Raw genomic sequence first — 21,015 nt, forward strand, 5'->3', positions numbered from 1 at the left:
AACAGAAAAGATTAACTTCTAAAATGAAATAGAAATAAGAACTTAACCTACAGATTTGTTTCATTATTCTCTTTTGCACAGTAACTATGAGAATCAAATAAAGAATGGGCATGGTAAAGGATAATAGGCTAGCTTTAGAATTATACTTGCTGTGTGAAGATGGATGTTATTTAACTTCTCACTCTCTTCAAGCAGTCTTTTAAACCTATGAATGTGGATAGAAAACTGGCCTAGGAATCAAGAATACCTAAGTTCAAATCATGGTCTCAGACATTTGACACTTGCTGGCTGTTTGACACTGGGTCAGTAATTTAATTCCAATTACCTCTCAAAATACACACACACACACACACACACACACAAAATGCATCACACACAAGACTTACAAATAAGTTGCTTAGCTGCTCATGTGGATTAAATGTAGTCTTGTTCCCCATTCTTCCTCACCCCCGAAAAGTCTGAATAAGTCTTTCATTTGTATTTTGAAGTCAAATAAAAATTATTTTTGTATTATACATAGTTCTTGGATATTTCATACTATTAGAATTTCATACCAATCAAGAATTTCAACATTTAGTCTACATACTCCCTATGTCTTACATAATTTTATGCATATATACACATATATCTTTAATAATACAATAAAAATAATAGCATATATGTGTAGTATTTTAAGAATTACAAAATACTTTTCTTCATAACCCTGTAAAGTAGGTAATGCAAATATTGTCATTCCTGTTTTATAGATGAAGGGATTGAGGAAAGGAAGTGTCTTGCATTTATTTCCCCAACACTTAGCATAGTATCTGGTACGTAGTAGGTGCTTAATAAATGTTTATTGACTGATACCACTTAATATGTGGTATAATACCGTTTATTTGAATGAGCTATTAATTATTAATGAATGAATGAATGAAAGCACATGTGAAACTGACTTAGTAAATCATATTACCTGGGTGTATATTTTCACAAGTCACTCTTTCCATTCCTATAAGCTTAGGGATTTCAGCTGATTAATGGAAGTGGAGTTAAAGATTGGCAATGCCAAATTCAATCCCTCAATTAAAGAACAATAATCAGATTTAGTTCATTAGTGTAGAAAGCACAATAGTAACTAGGTTACTGGATTCTAATTGCTAACACCATAATAAAATAAAGATAAAACAACAAAAATATATGGGTGATGTTCAAAGAAAAGTAAATTAAACAAAAGAGCCACCTAGCTTTAGAAAAAAAGTAATAAAGAGCAACATTTACTCCCAGTTTAGACTTGATATTGGGGAAAAATTAAATTAAATTTGAAGTTATTATTAGAATTTAATATACATTTGCATTCTGGAAAACACAAAGCATTGGTATTTTATAAAATTGTTAGTATTTTGTTATTTATATATATTGTCCTGAAAAGGATGGTTAATGCTGGCAGGAGGATAAACCAGTTGTATGATATTTTTAGATTTCTTTCAAATACATTTTAAGTGTCTAAATTTTTATTAGAGAGAAAGGTTGAAAGAAAAGTACTTAACCTGTTTTCTTTCAGGAAATGAATAAAGTTGCTTATGTGGCACATATAATTCTCTATAATCATAAACTCATAAATTTACCATTAGAAACTCAGAATGGATTTCAGAGGTTTAGGAATTTTCTGTCTTATCCCTTTAACTCATCTTTCTTCACCTCCACTCTCATCTTGCCCAGTCATGAATTCTGTTTTGTCTAAAAAAATTAATCAATAAGCATTTATTGATAAGCTACTATACTCCAGGAACAATACTAGAATACAAGAGCAAAAATAAAAGTATCTATCCTAAGGAGTTCAGATTCCATTCAGTGGGAAGAATAACATATATGTTATATAACTGCATGAAGCTACATTTTAGACTTACTTTATGAGTAGGAATTGTTTCAAATTTATTTTCTTTTACTTTTCTTCCATATAGCTGAAGAAAATACATTTTCTTCCTTTCACAGACTTGCTATATCCACATACCTAGTCTGTTGTCAAATCTTTTCACTTCAGTTTCACAACTCTTGTGAATCTCCTCTCCATTTATGTAGCTGTTACCCTAGTTCAGGCCTTTTATCACCTCTTGTCTAAACTTTTGCAGTAGCCTTTTAATAGATCTTTCTGCCTCAAATTTCTATCTGCTCCAATCTATCCTTCATTCAACTTCCAAAGTGATTTTCCAAAACTTTAGTTGCTGCCCCTTTCCCAATAAACTCAGATTGTTCTCAATTACTTCTTGGATCAAATAGATAATCCTATTGTTATTTAAATCCATTCATAGCCTTGAAAGCCCTTCCTATCTTTCTAGTATTCTTGGATCTTACTGTCTCCCCACACACTCTATAAATAAGATCCACTGGACTACATGCTTTTCTTCATCTGTGACACTCTGTCCCCTCTGTTCATTCCCTTAAATCAACTGCCCTAGTGTTTGGAATTCTCTCCATTCCTACTTCATACTTTTAGCTTCCCTTCTTTCTTTCAGCTCAAATCTCACCTTATACAGGAGTCCTTACTTCTTAGGTATGTCAGCAATGGTCATGTGTTGATTTTGATACTGTAATTAAAGGCTTATCCAGTTTTATACTTTATTCACTTCCATTTACTTGACATTCCAGTTATACTGCCTTACTTGCTGTTCCTTGTACACAATACTTCATCTTCTACTGCTGTCCAGACATATATTATTTCACTTGATTCATAAACAGCCTTGTGAGGTAGGTATGCTTGTTATTACTATTTCACAGATAAAGAAACTAAGGGTAGCAGAAATTACACTACCGCTATATGTTTGAGGAAGGCTGTGAAACCAAGTTTTGCTGACTTCAAGTCCAGGGTTCTATATACTGTGCCACATAGTTACATAGTAAGTGCTTGAGTAAATGGTATGATTAATTGATTATAATATAATAAAGTGAACGTTTTGGTTAGAGTCTTTTGTGAGACATGTATAAAAGAATTTAAGGAGTCTATTTTTTTCCCTAAGTCTGGGGTTAAGTGACTTGCCCAGGGTCACACAGCTAGGAAATGTTAAGTGTCTGAGACCAGATTTGAACTTGGGTCCTCCTGAATTCAAGGCTGGAGCTCTATCCACTGCAACACCTAGCTGCCCCTTTAAGGAGTCTATTTAATGTCCACAAGACCACAACTGGAAGACACACATTTCCCTTAATTAAGAAACGTTTTTTCCTAAGTATCTGAAGCAATCAATTACCTTCTAGTCAACCTACCATCACCACCACCTTCCTCCTTCTCCTCATTATCATCTTCATCATCATCATCAATAATACTTAAATAACAACTTTGAAGTTTGCTTAGCAAATAACGCATTATTTTGATGGAGCTTCACAACAGGCTTGTAAGGTAGATAAGGTAAAGATGTTTTATTTCCATTCTACAGATAAGGAAGCTAAGTTCAGAAATGTTAAACGACTTAACCATAGTTCTATAGAAAGCAGATGCCTGAAGCAGAAAAGGTACCCTCCCCTTCTTGACTTGAAGTTCCACCACCATATCCATTGCACCAAATTACCTCTTCAAATTTCATCTTCCCTCCTGAAAAATAAAGGTTTTCTTCATCCACTGTTTAAATTGATCACAGAAATAAGATCTTGGATTAAAGGCAATATTAATTGATATAATTTTATTAAATGAAAATTCTCTCATTTCACAAAGGAAAAAAACTCAGTCCCAAAGAAGTGAAGGGACTTTCACCCATGATCTTACAGCTTGTTAACATCAGAATTTAGATTTAGAGTCAAATGACCTGACTCACAGATCAGAACTTTTTTTTTTTTCATATCACACCATTCTCTCCTCCTTCCCTGTCCTGTCCTTCCTCCCCTAAAAAAAATATTCCTCCCATTTTGGATTTTGTTTCTAATTTGTGTTTGTTTCCTTTGTGGTTTTGTTTTGTTTTGTTTTGGTTTGGTTTTGGTCACACTGCCATGAGCTATCTATGCATTTTCATAAAATTGTCATGAAGGGTGAGATGATCTGCCTCTGTCTCGTTTCTGTCTTTCTGTTTCTGTTTCATTTTTGTCTCTCTGTCTCTGTCTCTTTCTCTTCTCCTCTCTCCTTCTCCCTCTCCTTTTTCCCCTCCCTTTCCTTCTCCCTCCCTCCTTCCCTTTATCTCTCTGTCTCTCTCTCTGCCTTTATCCATCCATTTTTCACAGCATAAGCTATAGTTTATCAGATAGAAATTCTGTCTTTTAAGAATCTCCTATCAAAAAAAGAACCTCCTATTTCTGCTTCGTACTTAATTATCTTTGTCTAGAACAAAGATATTTTAGGGGAGAAACCCAATCTTTTGCTTAGAGGGAAAGCAACTAATTTTATATTCTGCTTTAATGATATTGATAGTTATGCTTTCTGTCTCACAAAAATATTTCTTAAAGCAATTAAGATAGCTAATTTATTTAAATCTTCAAAACCCATATTTCAGAGAACAATATTTTGCCATATTCTGCATTATATTTTTCACAAGTGTTTGCTGAATAGATGTGTCAGACTGAAAGCTTTGGTATATATCTATCCCATATATATAAAAGGGAAGTAATGGTGCCTAGACATCCAACCTAGAAAAAGCTTCATATTTTCATGTTCATTCTTTTCTTCTTTTGTCCTTGGAGCCCATGGTGAAGTAAGAGGAAAGCTATTTCACCTGCTAAACTGCTGCAAATGTAGATAGTCAACTCTGGGTAAACAATAAAATGGAAAGGATAAAGGCTACAGCATTTTTTAAAAAGAATTGTGATGGTTGCTATTATTTCAATAAAATACAGTCATTTGCATGTAATATTTGAGGAAATAACAATTTTTTATGGTTTTAAACATAGCCTGTATCATACTAGAAAGCAGTCTCATCTTAGCATCTTGAAGTAGCTGCATCTGGGTATCAGGTTGCTATAGTAACTTAATGAAAGCAGGCTGTTTTTTACCCTCAGCCAACTTGATCAAAGCAGGTCTTCCTACAGCTTGAGGCTTCAACAAAGCCCTACATAATCCTATGTGCCTTGTCATTAGTATTTTTATATTTTAGACGTTGATCCGTTTAGAAGATTAGAAAGATTTAGGATAACAGAAGCTGTTCTGCTCCCTAGAGAGCTTGGGATTTGACTTTTCTATTATGTCGTTTTAACATGAACAACATAATTCTTCATTTTGTCTGCAAATTATCAATATTGCAACAAGACTGGAAACTCCAGTGGAGAAGTGGATGATTAATCTACCTAAAGGCAGCTAGGTGGTACAGTAGATAGATAATGGATCCTATAGTCACGAAAATAATTATTAAAATCCACCTTCATTTACTTACTAGCTATGTGATCCTAGGCAAGTCATTTATCCCCATCTGCCTCAATTTCCTCAACTTGCTTCATCCCATCCTTTAAAAAAAAAAAACTAGGCAAGGTAAATTTGTCTAATTAAAAAAAAAAAGCATAATCATTGAATTTTCACAGATACCCATAACCTTCAATTTGATTATCTGTAAATTTGAGATAATTGTATTGTACTATATAATTCAACTAAGTTTTTGAGGAGAAAGTTGTTGTTGTTGTTGTTGTTGTTGTTGTTGTTGTTTTCTTAACTATAAAGATCTATCTAAATGTGAACTAGATTTTGAAGCATGGAGCAGACTTTAATATATACATGGCTTATGCAAGTAAACTCTACTATATTAAGAACTTTGAGGAACTCTCAAGGTATAAATTCCTTCTATCAATACAGATGACAATATGATTTCAATTTGTAATTTTAGAGAGTTGTGTGATTCTAAGCGAAGTTAAATGACTAGTCCATAATCATATAGCTCATAAGTATATATTCATCAATGTTTAAGGACCTCTGATTTCCTCAAAATCTTTTCTACTGATACAAGTTTCTTGGGAGATTAAAAAGATTCTTGTCACTAAGAAAACAGTTTTATTTTGGGATTTCACTTTTATTTTATTTTATAGGCTCAATTTTTTTCTTTTTTCCCCCCATATAAAAGAGCTCCATCATTGACATCTGAGTTTCATTCAGTAATTGGAGCCTCAGGTTCTTCAAATTGCACTTTCTACAAAAGACCATAAGAGGTCATTTTCTCTAGCTAAGACTAACAAATATTATCCAACTATTTTTTATTCATTTATTCATTAATCATTTCATTTCAATTTACAGTGGTAAAAATAGATGAAAGTTTTTTCAGTTGCCTTTTCTTACTATATAGCAAGGTAACTTGGGACCTATCATCCACAGCCTACTTTGTTTAAGTCCTTTCACAGCATAATTTTCAAGATAATATTAAATAAAATTCATTTAATTAAATAACAAAATTTATTCATAAATGCTTGCCTTTAAAATCTCACCCAAAAGTATGAAAAATAAGGTCATTGTTTTCCCTTCATCATAGACTTCACAGACTCCACAGTCAGGGAAGAGGAATTTATAAAGTTACAGTGAAAGCTTTAATGTAGATTATATTGAGCAAGGTGATATGGACTCTGAAGTATTTTTCTTTATACCCTTATTGCTTATGGCATTGCCTATTTATATTTTACAAAATATCAACCTAGTAATAGATTGTATGTGATCTTAGAGGGGCAAATACCAAGTCTTCCTGGGTCTTTGTCTAAGTGTGCATGCATGCACACACACAGAATATCATCAAATATTTTGGTCTCTATAATATGCAGAACTAATAGTGATATACATATATCTTATTTATATTTCATACATATTTTTATGTTTTCTGATATATACATAATATATACATATAACACATATAAATATTATTTATCTATTTTTATATTAATGGTAAATCTATAAAAACATATACACATATGTTATAATAATTATTAACTTTGTATGTTGCCTGAAGTCTGGTCAGCATATTTCTTAACACAATCACTGTGGGTGCAGCTAAAGAGCTGTATAGTCAGAGCATTGAAAAATTGACTTGTACAATTTTTTTAGTTCTTTTTTTCTGATTTTTAATAAGAACCATTTTTTAGAGAATCATTTAGTCCTAGGTGTATAAGGGTTTAGACAACAGTAGATTTATAGGTAGTATGGTACAAAAAGGATCTGGAAACTATGACAATATACTCTGGAATAATGGTAAATTTTAGAGTATCTGAATCTGATGATTCTGTTCTCATTTCTCATTCAGGTATGTCAGCAGCCAAGCTGCTTCATGAATCTGGACTGAGTGTTGTAGTGCTAGAGGCCCGGGATCGAGTAGGTGGAAGAACTTTTACTGTACGAGTAAGTAATCATGACTTGAGATGAAGAATTCATATAAGAATCCTCCCGAATACACATACACACATACTTCAAAAAATATTAGTTATAATATTTATATAATTGCTTTCCTTTTTGTGGATTAGTTTACATGTTATTTCTAATAATTTCTATACAAAATTTGTTGGTTCTATAAGATTTAAGAAATTCAAAGCTCCCAGTAATACAAGTACAAATTCATATTCTAAAAGTCTATCTTTGATCATGATGCTTAATAAATTTTGTTTTTCCATCTACCACTTAGTAAAATTGAACTCCATTAGTTTGGCATTCAATACCCTCCACAGTTTGCTCTCAACTTACCTTATCAACACTATCTGTATTCCTTGTTATTTCATAACTGTGCTTTCTTACTTCTATATCTGTACTTAGGCTATTCTCTCTGCCATGAATGCGCTGCCATTTCTGCTTATGAAACTCTTAGCTAAAGCATACCATTTATCTTACCCAGGCTGACTTCTAACTTCCATGATACCATCCCTCAACACAGCAGCTATAAGTGGGCCCTTCCTTCCCTGAATTCATATAGTTCTTATTTGACATATCATAGATATTGCATTTCTCATGACTGAATGGGATTTATTATGCATAGAAATGCATATTTCTATATGAAACATATAGAAATGCATATTTCATAGAAACCCATCAAACTTCTATCAGTCTTCAAAACCCACTTCATATGATAATTTTTCCATCAATCAATCATCAAATATGTTTTACATGCTTATTACATATTCACATTGTGTTAGGCACTAAGGCTACAAAAACAAAAAACGAAACAATCCATGGTTGGATGAGCTTGTTTTTAAGCATTCTTTTAACTTCTGAGTCAAAAGTGAGGTCTCCCTCCTCTGAAGTCTGATAGAATTTTTTTATATCTTTTGATTGCATTAATGGCATTTTTCTTTTACATTCATTTATATTTATTTATTAAATGGTATTTTCTATTATTTTGTTTATACATTTTCAAAATCAAGTCTATTGGATAATGTTAATGAAGACAGAAACATGTGTTATACATATTTGCATTCTTCACTGCCCTTCATACAGTGTTTTGCAATAGTAGATATCTTAACAAATATTTGTTCAATAAATGAAGAATTTAGAGAATATTTTGTCTAACTTCTTCTAATTGCCAAAATCTCTTTTACAATAGCTCGTGGAAATGTCTCTTCTTGAACAATACTTAAAGAAGAACATCTCATTTTGTGAGGTCACCCATACTATTATTAATCAGGCCTAATTCCTAGAAGTTTATCATTAAGTAGCTGAATCAAAACAGTTATCAAATTTCAAACTTCTAAGGATGTGGAGATTTTTAACATGCTAAATTACAATTGTATCTTCCCTGTTCAGCTATGACTTCCCAAATAATAGACTAACCAACCATATTCTAACTGGTTTGGATTTTGTTTACTTTTTTCCCATGCTTTTCTCTTTGGCATCCAGATGTATAGATACTTTTTCTAAGCAAAGTTGAAGAACTGACTTAAGAAAGGCCATCATAATTTATATCTTATTTAAAAACAAGTAACCCAGATTTAGTGTATAGATCTCCCCTCAAAAAAGAGTATACACTGTAGATCATGTTATTCATTTTAAGCAATCTTCTTATCCAGAGAAAGGTTGTCTAAATATGATAATAGCTTTTCTCATATATGCGTATTTCTATAGTTTTATCAACTATAATACACATAGATGTACTTGTATTTTAGATATTATAGTAATTTTTTATGTTCACATATAAACATTTATGTCTTTATATTACATTTATACATTTATGTATTACATATATGGAGGAGAGAGACAGATACAGAGAAAAATAAAAAGAGAGAGAGAGAACCATTTGTTAATTAAGAAATAGACAGTATTTGATGATATTGAAAATTTTCAAATAAATATAAACAGGAATTAGGCACGTTAACCCAAAGTGCTTCAAAAATTTACTCAAAGTAATAATAATAGGGGTAAAACATTATATCTCAGCATGCTGCTTAATTTCTTCTATCTGCTATTTTCAATAATCTTTTTTATCTTTTTTTATTGGAAAACTAGAATAAACATGTTAAATATGTAGACCTTGGAGGATCCTATGTTGGACCAACCCAGAATCGTATATTGAGGTTGTCTAAAGAACTGGGATTAGAGACCTACAAAGTGAATGAAGTACAGCGTCTTATCCACCATGTCAAGGTAAGCTAAGATGTTTCTTCTTATAAGGGCCATCTGATAATCCCTGATGTTCTTCTCTATCTCTATATTCTTTAATGTGCAAATATTTCCAGAAAGATTAACATGCATGTCTTGCTTTCTGAAATTTAAAAAGCTTCACAAAAAATTGAGTTGCAAGGAATATGTTTTTAAAACAAAAATAGCAATAAAATCTGCTATCAGTTCTTCTTCTCCACCATCTCCCTCCTCCCCACTAAGTAATTATTTGGTATAGCAGTGCTCAGATGTTTTGGTCTCTTAAAAATACTGAGCATGCCAAAGAGCTTTTATTTATATGGGTTATATCTATCAAAATTTAACATATAACAAATGTAAACATATTAATTTTTTATGAAAAAAATTTTGACCTCATAGATCACTTAAAAGAGTCTCAGGGATTCCTAAAAGCATCTTGATCACTCTTTGAGAAATGCTGATTTAACTTAAATGGCTTAACTTTTTTTATCTCTTAATAAATTTCATTTAACATAAATAATTTATTATTTTAACAAGAAATATTTGGAAAATCCTTATATAACAAAGATTGAAACTATTGGTTTCATCTAGTCTAATGCTATATTGCAAGTTTTAGGAAGAGATTTAATGGAAAACTAGTATATCAGGAAGTTGAAGACTGTTGAAGTGGGAAATGTTACCAGAGCACCTTAAAAGGAAAAATAGGAAAAATTTATTAAGCACTTACTATGAGCCCTGAATTTTAGCATTATTATCTCATTTGATCCTTAGAACAAATATGCTATATATTTTTTTTAAGTTGAGAAAACTGAAGGAAGCAGGAGTTAAATGATTTGCCAAGTATCTGAGATCAAATTTGAACTCAGGTCTTTCTGATTCCAATCTGAGCACTCTAAGTACATATACCATCTGGCTGGAAGGCACTCAAGAAGGGGAAATTATAGGACAACTCATCATTGGACACTTTTCCAATTAAAAACATTCTGATCACACATCTAAATATCATACTCATAAATTTGTTCAATCTATTGACATATTGTTTTGAGCTGGAATCTATGCTGTACTATGCTATTGCAATATCTGAGATATGAGGGATATTTGTTCTCATCCCTAAAAAATTTTAAATAAACTAATTGTCCCTAGATGAACATATTACCACCACTTCTCCCCCCCCAACCTCAGCATTCTGACTATTATCTCTTTTGGAATATTAACGATCCTCCAGGGTATCATTCAGTTTTAGTACTGCTATAATTCTTGTTAACATGTAGTATTTGTAGGACTTTGTTCATGAATAAAATATCACAGCTTGATTAAGATTTAATTTTCGGCATGGCTAACAATGATTTTCACTTGAAGCACTATAATGCAGAATGTGTTTTCCTCACTTCCTCAATGATTCATTTGTTACTAGTGAAAAGCATTATCTATTCAAACTGAATCTGATTCAGAAAACATCATCCATCCCCCAATTGATGGACATCTGTGTAATTTCCAGTTCTTCGCCACCACAAAGAGAACAATAAACATTTTAAAACATATAGTTGCTTTTCTTTTTCCTTAATCATCTTTAGCTATAGATCTAGTGGTGGTAACAAAGATGGTATATGTATCCAGAGAAATAATACACATATTTGTGTCTAGTGGTAACAATCTAGAGTGAGGGGCAGGAAGAGAAGAAAACATAATTTACATGTTAGTAAGTTGTGTATAATGGATTTGCAGTTTCATGTGCAATCAGTCATTTTTTTTATAGAAATGCTTGTTTTCCATAAATTAAAAATAAAAATTTAAAACCCAACAATTTCATTTAGCAGAGTTTACAGTATAATTTGCTAAAATTGCTTTCCTTTTTGTTCTTGGGATGATCTAATTAAAAGGAAAGATATATTTTAGGAAATATTGTAATTTGGCTTTTTCATCCAGTTTTTGTAGGTGGACTCTGGTAATTGATAGGAATTAGGTCATTAAAAATGACAAAAAACACAATATCTATTAAAGAAGTTTTGTACCAATTTATTATTTAAAACCAAAACTTGTAGGTAAAGAAACTCTCTTAGACACAGAGGGCTGAACTAATTTCAATTTGTCAAGGAATAGGAATACTTTAGCTCCAAAATCAACAGGATAATCAATTGGTTTGTGTTTAGTCTCTAGTGACTGATAATTATTGCTAAACTTTCATATAATTATACTCTTGGGGTTATATGGGATGTGAAGCACCAAGAATCTCTTTTTAAATATTCCTAACAAGTAATTATCCCAGTTTTCATTTGAAATCCTACTCTGAAGGGTGAACTAATCCACTAGCACTAGGGCAACGTTCCATTTTTGTATAACTAATTATTAAGAAGTTTATTCTTATTGGAGCCAACTTTCTATGAAATTTTTCACCAATCATTCCTCATTCTCTTCTTTGAGGTTGAATAGAATAAGGCTAATCCTGCTGCTACACAACAATCCCTTACATGCTTGAAGCCAGTTTTCATAGCCCTCTCTCTGTTTTTCTTTTCTAGGCTTAACATTTCTACTTCCTACAACAGCATGCTTTCCACTCTTCAAACCAAATTGGTCTCCCTCTTCTGAAAACTTCCTTATCAATGTCCTTCCTAAATTTACTTCCCAGAATCGAACACAATACTCCATATGTGATCTAATAAGAGGAAAAGAGAGCAGAATGATCACCTGTAGTGTTCTTTTCACTGAAATTGTATTAATGTAGTCTCAGATAACATTCAGTTTTTGGCTGCCTTGACTGACTGACTGAATGAATGAATGAGCATTTATTAAGTACTTATTATTTGTGAAGCATGTGTCACAATATTAATTCTTATTGAATTTGCAGTGCCACAATGCTTACTTGGCACAGTGCCTGCCATAAAATTGGCATTTAAATGTTTACTGAACTGATTTTCAGTTTACTAAAATCTCAAGATCTTTTTTGACCAAACTATTATTTAAATGCTTTTTCTCTCATTGTGGATGTCACAGGCGCAGTTTGATGGGTTTGATTATGGACTGGTTTATATTACCCTTAGAACATTCTTTTCTTGTATGGTCCTATTAGGATCTTAAAACTGTACCACTTATATATAAATCAGTGAATTAAAGGAAACATTATGTTATGATTAAGCTTATATCTCTGCATCAGCTCTGTCACTCATATCGCAGCAGAACCTCTCTGCCCAGGCTGCATTCTCTCAATATTGAATACCCTTTGTCAAAAAAAAAAAAAAAAAAAAAAAAAAAAGAAGAAGAAGAGAAAAAGGAAAAATCTGTTTTTTTCCAATGTGGTACAGCTTGATGTAATGAAGAAATGTTAAATGTAGAGTTTACTAAGTTGTTATTACTATTCAGTTATTTCAGTCATATTCCCCTTTGTGACCTCACTTGGGGTTTTCTTGACAGAGATACTAGAGTGGTTTGCCATTTACTTTTCCAGCTCATTTTACAGCTGTGGAAATTGGGTCAAATTGGATTAAGAGACTTGCCCAGAGTCACACTATTAGTATCTGAAGTCAGATTCGAACTCAGGAAAATAAGTCTTCCCAGCCCCATAGTTGCATTATAAGCTTTATGGCACCACCTAGTGGAAGTCAGGTGGGAAGTAGTTTAAATTTTCCTTTTGGTATCTCCAAGAGCTGCTGTGTTGACCATGGGCATGTTATTTAAGCCCTCTGATCTCAGTTTCCCCATCTATATAATAGGATTAATCATGTCTGGTGTTGCTCTTTGTCCTTTATCTCAGAGGATCATGACATTAAGTGACATGTGAGCTGGATTTAAGGGAGGTAGGACTGTGCAAGATGACCAGTCTTACTTTCCCCTCCAGAGCCATCTAGGTCCAACGATCAGATATAGATCAGGATGACTGGAGATAACTCTGGATGCAATGGGAAACCTCAGCCTTTTTAAGCTAAGGTCTTTAACAGGTCTCATTTTGACTGAAGCTGTTCCCATACAGTGATTAAAGGCTAAGAAACATTCAAGGCTAAGAATGGCCTCTTATACCTAGTTAATAATAATAATAATAATAATAATAATAATAATAATAATAATAAATTTGGGAGGGGGAAGATCCTTAGGGTTTCTGGCCAAAATATATTTCAATTGCCATATACATTCACTCTGAGTCAACCAGGACCCAAACAATGACTAACTGGGATTTGCCTGGGACTTGTTGACCAATCCATGAGAGGCAGAATGATTTGGGTTTAAACAATAACCTCTGTAATTATAGCTGGCCTCTTGAGAACCCAACTGAACTGGTTAGTTAGGCAACACTGCTCTCCCTATCTCCTCTCTTTTTTTCCTTTCCTTTCTTATCCCCTTCCTACTCCTCCCTCTCTCCCTTCTTCCTCTTTCCTCCTTACTTCTGTTCCTCCTTTCCTTTCCCTTCCTTCCCTCCCTCCCTCCCTCTCTCACTCTAAAGGTCTATCATAAGTAACTTTTCTAAATATTGAACCAACCCCACATTCCTATTATAAATCCTACTTGATCTAAAATTCTATTTACCTCTTTAACTTCTTTCTTATTTATTTTGCGGTTCAATTTGTCTAGTTCTGGGAAATCAAAGTTGAGATCTCCCACTAGTATAGTTTTTCTATCTAATTTTTGGATGCTATACCATTTAGTGAATATGTTTAATATTGCTATTACTTCATTATCTGTTATTTATATGATATTATCTATTAGCAAGATGCAGTTTCCTTACTTATCTCTTTTAATTAGAACTATTTTTGCTTTTGCTTGATCTGAAATCAATTTTTTTACTTTAACTGAAGCATAATAGATTCTGTTCCAGACTTTTACTTTTACTCTAAATGTGTCATTCTGTTTTAAATGTATTTCTCGTAAAAACTATATTGTAGGATTCTGGTTTTTAATCCAGTCTGCTATCTGCTTCTGTTTTATCAGAGAGTTTATTCCATTCACATTCACAGTTAAAATTACTAACTCTGTATTTCCTATCATCTTGTTTTCCCCAAGTTATACTTTTCTCTTCCCTTTCATTGTTTCATTTCTCCCCAGGATTTTGTTTCTGATTATAACTTCCCTCAAACAACCTTTCCCTTTCACAGCCCCTCCCTCTTTCTTATACCTTTTCCTTTCTAGCTCTGTTATCCCTTCTATTAGCCTCTCCCTTTTCCCCCCTACTTCCCAATAGGGTGAGACAAGTTTCTCTCTGAAGCTAAATATATCTGATATTCAATCTGAGCCAAATCTAATGAGAGGAAGATCCATACAATGCTCATTCCCCTCCCTTCTTTCCCTCAATTATAATAGGTCTTTTTGCCTCTTCATGAGATGTAATTTACCCCATTTTAACTCCATTTTCCTCTTCCAGTACAATTACCTTTCTACCTCTAACTTCTTTTTTTATATTATCACAATAAAATAAAATTATACCTGCATCCTCTAAGTGTACCCATAACAGAAATACAATTCTTAAGAGTTAAACATATCATCTTTCTATATAGGAATATAAACTTTTTAACTTATAAAAAAGTAATTTTTTCTTTCCTTTTTACCTTTTTATGCTTCTCTTGAGTTCTACATTTGAAGATCAAATTTTCTGTTCATTTCTTCTCTTTTCATCAGAAATAGATGAAATTTAACAGTTTCATTGAATGTCCATCTTTTCCCTTCAAAAATAATGCTTAATTTTGCTGGATAATTGATTCTTGGCTTCAATCCAAGTTCTTTTGTCTTTTGGAATATCATATTCCAGGCCCTTCAGTCCTTAAAGTGGAAGCTGCTAGGTGCTGTGTAATGCCTATTGTGGCTCCTCAATATTTGAATTGTTTCTTTCTGGCTGCTTGCAATATATTTCCTTGATCTGATAATTCTGAAATTTAACTATAATATTCCTTGGAGTTTTTATTTTGGAGTCTCTTTCAGAAGGTAAACCATGAATTCTTTCAATGGCTGTTTTATCTTCTGATTCTAAGATATCAGGGCAGTTTTCCTTGATGATTTCCTGAAAGATGAAGTCTAGGCTCTTTTTTGTATCATGGTTTTCAGATAGTTTAATAATTCTTAGATTGCCTCTTCTGGATCTATTTTCCAGATCAATTGTTTTTGCGATGAGGTATTTTCCATTTTCTTCTATTTAAAAAAATATTTTGGTTTTCTTTGACTGATTCTTGACATCTCAATGAATCATTCACATTCATTTGTTCAATTATTAATTTTAGTGAATTATTTTATCTTCTTTTGTTGCAATGGTCAATTGAACTTTTAAATGAGGTATTTTGTTCATTGGATTTTTTTCCATTTCCAAAATTCTGTTTTTCAATGAGTTGGTTTCTATTTTAAATTCATTTTGTAAGGAGTTATATGTTTTTCATTTCATCAAAGCTATTTTTAAGGATTTTCTTCAGATAATTTCTGTTTCCTTTTCCAAACTCTCCTGCAAAGTTCTTATTTCCTTTCCCCATTTTTCTTCCAACTTTCTTTTAATATGCTTTTTGAATTCTTCCAAGAGAGCTTTGTGAGATGGGGACCAACTCCTACTATCCTTTGGGGCTTCATCTGGAGATGATTTACATTTAGTGTCCTCAGGGTTTAAGGTCTGTTCTTCTATGTCTCCATAAAGGCTATCTATGGCTAGAGTTCTTTTTGCTTTTTTTGCTCATTTTTTAAAGGTTAAAGTTTTATCTTAGAGCAAAGGGGAGATTGTCCTAAGCTTCCTCTACATGCAGCAGTGGCTTTATGCTGTCCTGGACTGGTGCTATTGACTTCCTTCTGGTGCTGGATAGGTGTGGCAAATCTGCATTATTCTGGGATTCAGAAACTCACTATTTGCCTTTTTTTATGTGCACTGGATAATTCACAGCTAATCTGTTGATTCATTGGCTTTTAAACCAAAATGGAATAGCCAAATGCTGCTGTATTTTAGCTAAGAGTCTCCTGGTAGATTCTCTTAACACATGAACATCACACTTCCCTGGGTCCCTGCATTGCACTTGTGCTCAGCTGCCTTCCCCATGGCTGATTGAAACAGGCCTTTTCTGAAGTTTTTTCAAAATATCTTCTGCTGGAAATTTATTACACTCCAAATATTTGTGAGTTCTGTTACTCCAAAACCTGCTGAGAGGCTTGATCTACTGTTGATCAGAAGGATGTCAGGAAGAACTCAAAGACTTGTCTATTCTCATCATCTAGAAGTAACATTTTCAACCACAACTTAGCCTGTCTTTATGGCATCTTCCTTCTGGTTAATGATGAATTCCGCCAGGGAACTTAGCCCAAATCTTTCTTTTTGCTAATCATCAACACCCTTTTGGAACTTAGCCCACCGGTCAGTCAATGGTATAATAAATTTTTTGCCTCTTGATTTGGAGAAGGTCTAAGCCAACAAGTTCTTTTGAAATACCTCATGAAACCTACCTGAAACACCAATATGTTTTTGGGATCAACCTCTGAAACAAAATATCTTACCAAAAATTCCACTGACTCACTGATGAATGCAGGAAAGATTTATTTTACATTTTTGCAAGAATAGGTGCCTAGATTAGTAGACACATCTTTGAAATTCCAAAGGCAGCATTTTATTTTCTATTCTGAAAATCAAGTCCCTCCCCTAATTCCCCATTAATTGAATGTTACAAAAGTTATGGGACATGAATCTCCATCACTCATTACATAGTCAGTCCCTGCCCCAAAGGAGCTTCCATTCTAAAAAGGGGAAGGTAACAGAGGAGGACTAAGGGCAAAGAACAAAAGATTCTTTTCAAATCTCAGGCCATTACTCCTGATTACAAAAACTTACATTCTTTTGGGGGAAGATAACCTTCACCCTTGATTATTCTTTGATGTCCTTGTGATTTCAGTTTTCTAATTTGCTTCATTTCTTCAATTTAAATTTCATAACAGTGGAAACCAAATAAATGCCCATCTATTTCTCACATGGACCATATGGGGAGAGTCTTGAAACTACAATATATTCTGGGCTTCAAGCCCCCATATCCCATCAGTGACTGCTAGCCAAATTCTATATGAGAAGAGAATGATAAGGATTATCCTTTAATAATGAACACAAAGCTTAAATCCATTTGAAAATCTTTTATATAAGGATGCAATCAAGTCAGGGTAAGAGTAAGAGTGAGTAGAGAAAATAATTATAATTTCAGGAAACTGAACCCCTTACTAAAGAATTACTGAAGTCCAAGTCTTCTCTTGGAGACAGAATCAGAATAAACAAGTTCAGAAAGAAAATATTTAAAGTAATTAAATTTGCAAGACAGAATTTGAAAACATCCAAGTCTTTTATATTAGTCTTAGGATTGGTTAAAGAAAAAAAATTAAATCTTAACAAGAAGTTTAAGACAGATTCCAAACTCCAATCCTTTTATTTACAGGAGCTTGGATCAAAGTACACATTGTGCTTGCTTGTAATCATAGTTTATTTTGTTTTGGTTTTTTACTCATGATGATTTAAATTCATAGGAAAAAGTTAGGCAAATGTTTCACAAAGAAGCAGCTGCCTGTTTCACATGAGCTTCTCATATACCATTTAGAGCTAATCTGGCACCAGGAAACCTATCTGTTTGACACATTCAACAGGAAATCTATTTAGAGTCTAGAAATTTCTGAAATGGACTAAATAATTCCCCTCATCATCACCTTCTCTTCATAGTGTTTCTTGTTTTGCAAAAATAAACACACTTTCCAGAGATGATAAATATTTCAGAAAAATGTTTCCCCTTCAAACATAGACTCATTTAATATAAATCATATCTCAAATTCAGGTAATTCTGGAAAAATGATGGATGAAATACTTCGGACTTCATAATGCTCATATAAAGTCTCAGACTCATTGGCTGAAATTACATTTACTATGACTGAATCTGTAATAGTCCTTCTCTGTGAGTCTGTAAATACTTTTTAATTGCTCATAGAATTTGGTGTTTTATTTGGGAACCATCTTCAAGATTCAATTCAACTCAGTTTGATTCAATTCAACTTTAAGTACCTTGTATACTCAGAGCATTATGCTGGATGTTAAAGTAAGAATGGAAAACTATTCAGTTCCTACTCCCAAGGACTCTACTAGAAGAAATATTGTAATTTCTGGCAAAGGATTTCAAATTGAAGTGGAGAAACAAGCACAATAAACACAAATCAGTGTATAGATAAAAATAATGAATAGAGTGAGGAAGGAGGTGGTTTGGAGAGTGAATAGAGTGAGGTGGTTTAGAGATTATGTAGGAGGACCAAAACATGAGAAAATTCAGCTTCACTGATTGCAAAACAAGTTGTGGCAAATCCATTTTGTCCTCTTTTTTAAGCCTTTTGCAAAATTGCTAGGATTTCTCAATAGCACTACCACAGGTATAAATACCAAGCAAATGACCTTTGTATTTTAGAGTATGATGTGCCAACCGAAAAAGAAGCTGACTCATCCCATGGAGATCTGTTTATTTTTCAGTTGGCAGTGATTAAACAGTGATTAATTTTTTTTTTGGTCATGGATCCCAAATTAATGACACTTAAACCATGAGTTTAAAAAGAAAAAGAAAAAGTTTTGTGCCAAATTTGATTATCATCAATTGTGAGAAAACATCAGAGATTTAGTATTACACAAAGGAGAGAATCATATGCAATTATAAGGGCACCTTGGATGTCATTCCAGTGCTCAAGAGTCTTGGATTAGATTTGCTTTTGATCAAATATGCCTTGGATTAAATAATAAAAAGGTTAGCAATAGGTATGAATAAAGCATAGAGGTTCCCAAACTTCTGGAGTTCATGTACCCTTGAATTTCAGTAAACTTTCTCCAAGCCCTACTCTCAGTATAAAAGGGAAGAAATTTTATAATTTCTCCTTCATATGCATATAAAAATTAAATAACCATAATTATATATAAAGAGAGTTTTATATGGCCTTACATTAATCTTTCATGAAGAAAATTTTACTCAGTATGCAAAACATTTAGAATCATAAAGTAGTTAAATGTTTATCAGAATAAAATCAAATTCATAGTCCTCTTGACAAGCTTCTCACACTCCAAAAGATATGTACACCTTGTTTGCAAACCTCTGAGTTGTTACTTGAAGATTTACAAAGCATTTTACATCCATTACCTCATTTGATTTTCAAAAAAAAAATTCTAATAGGCATTACAGGTAGTATTAATAGCCACTATTTTACAAATGAGTAAACTGAGGCATAGTTCAGTTGTTCAGTCATTTTTCAGTTACATCTGACTCTTTGTAACCCCTTTTGGGGTTTTCTTGGCACAGATACTGTGGAGATTTGCCATTTCCTTCTGCAGTTCATTTTACAGATGAGGAAACTGAGGCAAACAGGGTTAAGTGAACTTGCCTGGAATGACACAGCCATTAAATGTTTGAGGCTGGATTTGAAGGTGTACTATGCACTTAACCACCTAGATTTATGCCCCAAACGCCTAAAGAAACTGAGTAATTTGTATGTGATTATACAGCTGCCAGAGACAAGATAAGCTCTAGTGTTCTGTTTATTTTCTTTACTTTTCTTACTATCATCACTATCATTATTCCAGTACTTTGATGGATATTATTTTATCATCTGTGATCTTTCTCTGACTGTAACAAATTAAAATTATAATTTATTGGCATCGGGTGCATACTATATAGCAGGGTTTCAAAAGCATACATTTTATTGGGATGGAGGGGCATATTTACTCATGTAAGAAAATTAAATATAAATACAACAAATACATTATATTCATTATTTACAACACAAGATATTTTGGAAGTGAGGGGAGGTCACTATCTTGGTGCTTGAGGAATCAGGAAAAGTTTCATCTCTCAGGAAGCACTTGGAACTGACCTTTTAGGGAAGTTAGGAATTCAAAAAGAGAGAAATTTATTCCCAGCACCTAACATAGTATTTAGCCCAAAATAATAACTTTGAACATTTTTCGCTGGTTGATTGAAGAGGAAAAGCTTTTTGAGCATAAAGAACAGACACTAAGAGGTAAGTGGTAAAACATTGCATATGAAGAACAACAAATAGGATTAAGGTCAGGCACTAAAAGGGGAAGAATGGGTTATAAGCCTGGACAGGAGGCCAGGAGCCAGATTGTGATGGCATTTAAACCCATTAAGGACTTTAATTTTTTTTTCCAAGAGACAATAGGAAGGCATTGGGATTTTTGACCTATGCTTCAAGAATAACAATTAGGCAGCTTTGTGGAAAATGAATTGGAGAAAGGAAAGAATTGAAATAAAGTCAATTATGAAGCAATGATAATACTTATGAGTAGAGAAAAATAAATGAAAGAAATATTCACATCCAGCTCTTTACTATCCATTTATGGCTTCTCCCTTTTAAACAGTTGCCTATCCCATTTCCCAACTATGCCTTTCTCTTCCTTCAAAATTTTATTCAGTATTTACTAACTCATTAAACCAGCTTCTGACTAACTTCTCTGGCCTCCAATCACTTCATCCTTGTCTTTATCCTTCTCACCCACCTCTTCAGCATAGTAGTATTGTAAATAACTTTGAGCATAGTGGTTGATTGAATTTGTTCCAATCATGGGG

The 21,015-nt window shown here is 33.0% G+C and overlaps 1 protein-coding gene across 1 annotated transcript in view; it reads left to right on the top strand.

The window, feature by feature from the left end:
* The window catches only part of LOC141561333 (amine oxidase [flavin-containing] B), a 76,923-nt gene that overhangs the window by 15,758 nt on the left and 40,150 nt on the right, over nt 1-21,015 (top strand). The window contains exons 2-3 of the mRNA XM_074300808.1: nt 7,164-7,258; nt 9,350-9,487. Of these exons, the coding sequence (XP_074156909.1) occupies nt 7,164-7,258; nt 9,350-9,487 (233 nt within the window). The remainder of the gene's footprint in view (nt 1-7,163; nt 7,259-9,349; nt 9,488-21,015) is intronic.

Source organism: Sminthopsis crassicaudata, chromosome 3 (assembly GCF_048593235.1).
Source record: "Sminthopsis crassicaudata isolate SCR6 chromosome 3, ASM4859323v1, whole genome shotgun sequence".
Lineage (NCBI taxonomy): Eukaryota > Metazoa > Chordata > Mammalia > Dasyuromorphia > Dasyuridae > Sminthopsis > Sminthopsis crassicaudata.